This window comes from Arachis ipaensis, chromosome B10, assembly GCF_059453495.1.
Source record: "Arachis ipaensis isolate K30076 ecotype BB chromosome B10, ASM5945349v1, whole genome shotgun sequence".
NCBI lineage: Eukaryota > Viridiplantae > Streptophyta > Magnoliopsida > Fabales > Fabaceae > Arachis > Arachis ipaensis.
Genome location: NC_142435.1, coordinates 95,509,300 through 95,514,892, shown reverse-complemented (window position 1 = coordinate 95,514,892; position 5,593 = coordinate 95,509,300). Strand labels below are relative to the sequence as shown.

Here is a 5,593-nt window from a genome sequence, read left to right as displayed (position 1 = left end):
TCATCAAACACATGGCATGCATTAATAAAAGACATATTCAAATCGAAAATTAATTGGAAACTACAAATACCCACTAACAATTATCAATAGAAAATAACTCAAATAACATTATTAATCATAGAAAACATCAATGCACCAATAGGAATTCTAGATCTACAAAATTCATAAAATGAGAAGAAAATGAGAAATAACAAGAAAATTCAAATTTAAACACAAGATATAAACAAAATTATACTAGAAAATTCAAATTAAGTAATTGAAACTAAAATTAAAAAAACCAATTCAGAATTTCAACAAGGGAAGATCAAATACAACTAGATCTAGAGAGAAAATAAGAGTTTCTCTCCTTAGAACATGAGAGCCCAAAACTAGCTACAATTGTGTGTAAAGTGTAAAATGATTGATCCCCGCCTTACCCCCTTTAATTGCTGGGTCTTTTCCATGTAGAACCAAGTTAGAATTGGGCCTTGTGCTCCTCCGAAATTGCCAGCCATGAGTTCATTAATGATGTCACGTGCCGAGCATCAAACGAGCGCCTCGGCCACACGTGCCCGTCGGCCACGCGTGCGCGTCATCTGAGTTTTGTAATCCACGTGTACGCGTCAGGCATGCGTACGCATCGGTGGGATTTTTGCTCATCCACGTGAATGCGTCAGCTTTTACGCGCCAATCCTAGCAACATGCTCCCACGCGTGCGAGTCGCAGCCAATTTCCCAAAGCTCCATTCTCTCTTCTAGGCCATCCTTGCCCTATAAACTCTGAAATCACTTAACAAATATATCACGGCATCGAATGGTAATAGAAGAGGATTAAAATATAGAATTTTTTGGTAAAAAAATCATGTTTTCAACCATGAAGCGAAATTATAACGAAAACACAAAACCTTGCAATTTATATGAATAAGTGCGGAAAATATTGACAAAATCCCCCAAATTCTACATAATATAAACCAAAAAATTAGGGTTTAACAAATCTCACCACACTTAAACCAAGCATGTCCTTATGCTAAAAATAAAAAGAACCAAAGAATATAGGAGAATGGGGTTCATAAAATGCAAATTACCTAAATGGATGCAACTAATGCAAATGCGTCTACCTACTTGGTGATAGCGAATCAATCTTCCAAGAACATATATGAGCACATTGGGCCAAAATGACAAGATAATTTATGAACTCTACCAATTCAAACATCAAAGTGGAGTGTACATAACTTGCATGAAGAAAGCTCGTGAAAGCCGGGGGAACAAGGAGTTGAGCATCAAACCCTCGCCAAAAGTATTTGAACTCTTTCATCTCTATTGTTTGAGGGCCAATTCTCGCAATTCTCTAATAATCTTACTTTTTAAGGCTTGCTCTTCTTCTACCAATCAACATATGTTCAATGCATGAATACACATATCAACAGGTCTTTCCAAGGGTTGTAATGAGGTTAGGGTGAAGGTAGGATTGTATTTGATCAGGTGGACTAAAATTGAATCCTTGATTAACCTAAACTTCCCACCTAACCTAAGACAATCCATGTAATTAAAATATAAAACCTAACTAGCCATTGACTATCTTTTGCCACATGTCCATGCATCCCAATTTGAATACAATACATATGCATTGCTATCACCACTTACTTTGGGGCATTTTGTCCCCTTTTTATTACTTTCTTATTTTTTTTTCTTTTTCTTCTTTTTATTATTTATTTATCATTATTATTACTATTTTTTTATTCTTGTGATGGGTACTATATATATGAGGGATCAATGCATATGCTTAAGATATTAAATATATGAACATGTGCCTAACTCTTTTTCACATTTTTCATAAAAAGTATAACATACCCAATTCCCAAACCAAATATTCCCCACCCAATTTTCTCACACTTAAATCATGTACACTCTTCTCACTAGTCTAAGCTAACTAAGGATTCAGATCAAGGACATTCATTATTTTCAACTTAGAGTTAATGATGTGCTAACATAACGAACAAATAGGGTTAAATAGGCTCAACATTGTTTTGCAACGGATGATGAAAGGGTAAGGCCATATGGGTATATGAGCTTTGTGAAATAAAGGCCTCAATCATTTATATGCATGCATACACCAAACAATGAAAATATAGAATCAAGCAAGACAAAGATTACAATCTTAGAGAGAACAACTCACACCGAAACAAGATATATTGGTTGATAAGATGCAACCAATCAATTAGGCTCAAAATCTCACAAGGTTGTGTGTTCTAGCTCAAAAACCATGTTCCAAAATGAATTCTTCAAGCAAGTTTAACACAAAATTTTTCAAATTGGTAGGGTGCCCTAAAGATGATTTCTCAGAAAAGAAGTCATCACCCTAACCAAGTAGTCCTAACCATAAACAACTACCATGCCAAAAAGTGTTCAAATACAAAAACTAACCATGCAACTTATCCTAATTAACAAAAGAAAATCAAAATTATGGGTGTTGAAAAGAAAGGGTTGTTACCTAAGAAGTCGGTAACCGACCTCCCCACACTTAGAAGTTTGCACGGTCCTTCATGCTATTGGTGATGCACAAAGTAACAATAATCACACAAAGCATCAATAATCACACAAAGTAACACATGCAAGAAAGAGAATAAGCACAAGAAAATCATGCACCTAGTCTAACTCTAAGACAATGAAGCATGCAATGGAAGAAGGTGGAGTCAGAAAAAGTGGGACCACGAATCTTGCAATATGCTATGAAGAAGCAAGTCATGGGTAATGAGCATAAGAATGGTAAATATGAAGCATAATAGGCTCAATGCACATAAAGAAAAGCAAGTGTATGAGAAAGAAGCACTAAATTGAGAGCATAATGTCAAAATGAACCAAAATGGCATAGGTTCTTTTCAACAAACACTTGGTGTGCAATCTTCAAACAACAAGCAAATTGGAAAGAATTCAAAAATATAACATTCCAAAATGAAATACCAAATATCAAAACAACACCACATAATCATAAAGGATTCAAGAGATATCAAAATATCCCATCAATGCAAGAGCAAACTCAAAGTTCAACACCCATGAAAAATATAAAAAGAAAGAAAGAAAATACACAAGAACAAATTAATCAAACTGCAACTAAGAAGAAATGGAAGAGAGTAAATAAATGGAACTAATAAGAGAAAAATTAAACAAAGACAAAAGAGAAGGAGGGGGAGTGAAACCTTGAGAGAGGGGAAAGAAGGTAAGGTAGAGTGCAAGTGAAGATATGAGAAGAGAAAGGAGAGAGAGAAAGAATGTGGGACCGCCGGAGGTGGTGGTCGCCGGTGGTAGTGGGCGAGGGCAAGGTGGTAGCAAGAGTGGAGAAGAGAGGCGGAAGGAGTAGAAGGAGAAGATTAAAGGAAGAATTGAAAATAGGATGGGCTGCATATCAGATGCGTGGGGGACGTGACGCGTGCGTGTCATCCACGCGTACGTGTGGATGACTAGAAAATAGTAGTGATGCATAAGCGTCGCCCACGCATACGCATGGGTAGCAAAAAGGGGAGAGGACGCGTACGCATCAGGTGACGCGCACGCGTGGAAACAGTGGTGCGTTGCACACAAAGGCAGCATAGAACTCGCACAACTCTCTGGTTTTTGTACCAGGAGTTGGCTGCAGTACAAACGACCCGTACGCCTCGGCGACATATACGCGTGGAGGGTGAGATTGGCTACCGACGTGTAAGCATCGCCCATGCTTATGCGTGGGTTGTAGTTGTGCTCCCCACACAGTTCTCGCATAATTTTCGCACAATTCTCTGGTTTTCTCTCCAGTTTACGTTGTGGACACCCCTTTTTTTTACAACATAAAGAAAGGAAGTTTTAACACAATCTTGGCAGTCATTCAAGCTAGATAGTCAAGAAAACACTCACAAATTTATGCAATACTCAAAATGAAGCATTTTCTTTAACATTACCAATTTAACCAAACCAGGATAAATGAAATCTTCATGAATATCACAATAATTCAACAAAATCAACAGAATCTAGCATACCTAAACAAACTCAACAACATCAAGTAATCACAAAATCCAACAAGGCTCTAAAACTATATGCAAGAAATTATGTACAATGGAAGATCATACCATGGTAGGGGTGTCTCCCACCTAGCACTTTTCTTTAACGTCCTTAAGTTGGACGGTTATGAGCTTAAGCTTCTCCTCCTACAGGTGCATCCTCAAGTAGGAACACCTCCACTTCCCTTGGTGACTTGTAGCCATGATACTTCTTTACTCTATGGCCATTCACTTTGAATGTTGCACCACTTTGAGGGTAGAATAATTGGACCACACCATATGGATTCACCTCCTTTACTCTAAAGGGACCATCCCATCTTGACCGGAGCTTTCCGGGCATGAATCTAAGTCTTGAGTTGTAAAGAAGAACTTCGTCACCCTCTTGAAAATCTTTCTTGCAGATATGGTGATCATGGAATGCCTTAGTTTTCTCTTTGTAGATCCGTGCATTCTCATATGCCTCCATCCTAAGACATTCAAGTTCCTCTAGTTGCAATTTCCTGGCTATACCCGCCTTGGTGAAATCCATGTTAGCTTAACCCCTCAATAGGCTTTATGTTCAATTTCAACCGAGAGGTGGCATGCTTTCCCATAGACGATCCGAAAGGGACTCATCCCTAACAGTGTCTTATACGCCGTCCTATGTGCCCACAATGCATCTCCCAACCGAGAGCTCCAGTCCTTCCTTTGTGGATTCACCACTTTCTCCAAAATTCGCTTTGTCTCTCGATTGGATACCTCCGCTTGTCCATAGGTTTGGGGGTGATAAGCGGTTGCAACTTTGTGTGATACCCCATATCGCTTGAGTAGTGCTTCTACCTTCCTGTTGCAAAAGTGAGAACCTTGGTCGCTCATGATTGCTCGTGGCGACCCATAGCGGCATACAATATTATTTCTAATGAAGGAAACTACAGTATTAGCGTCATCAAGGCGGGTAGGTATTGCTTCTACCCGCTTTGATATGTAATCAACTGCTAACAGAATGTACATATATCCACTTGAGTTAGGAAATGACCCCATAAAGTCTATGCCCCATACATCAAAGATTTCACAAAACAACATTGGTTGTTGAGGCATTTCATCCTTTTGGGATGCATTTCCAGACTTTTAACACTGGTGACATGACACAAAAAATTGGTTAGCATCCTTGAACAATGTTGGCCACCAGAATCCGCAATCCAAAACCTTTTTAGCAGTCCGTTGTGGGCCAAAGTGGCCGCCACACTCGGATGAATGACAAGATTCAAGAATGGGTTGGAATTCGGATTCCGGGACACATCTGTGAATTACTTGGTCTACTCCCCTTTTCCACAAGTGAGGGTCATCCTAAATGTAATATTTGGAATCACTCCTCAACTTATCCCAAAAGTTGGGAGGGAAAATATTAGAAACTAAGTAGTTCGCCATTGGTGCAAACCAAGGAAAACTATCCGAAACAGAATGTAAACTATCCAAAGGGAATGAGTCGTCAATCGGAAATGGTTCATATTTAAGATTTTCAAGGAGGCTTAGATGGTCTGCAACTAAATTTTGTAACCTACTTCAATCCCTAATCTCAATGTCAAACTCTTGCAAGAGCAAGAT

General features: G+C 38.7%; 1 protein-coding gene across 1 annotated transcript; it reads right to left on the bottom strand.

Annotated features, from left to right (window-relative positions):
* Window positions 1-4,142: 4,142 nt before the first annotated feature.
* Window positions 4,143-4,538, bottom strand: LOC107620680 (uncharacterized). Its single transcript, XM_016322809.1, has one exon. The coding sequence runs from the start codon at window positions 4,536-4,538 to the stop codon at window positions 4,143-4,145; it is 396 nt and encodes a 131-aa protein (XP_016178295.1).
* Window positions 4,539-5,593: the final 1,055 nt, after the last annotated feature.

What these genes read in the sequence shown, in the direction of transcription:
- LOC107620680 (XM_016322809.1), bottom strand. Translation starts at nt 4,538, where the DNA reads ATGGATTTCACCAAGGCGGGTATAGCCAGGAAATTGCAACTAGAGGAA.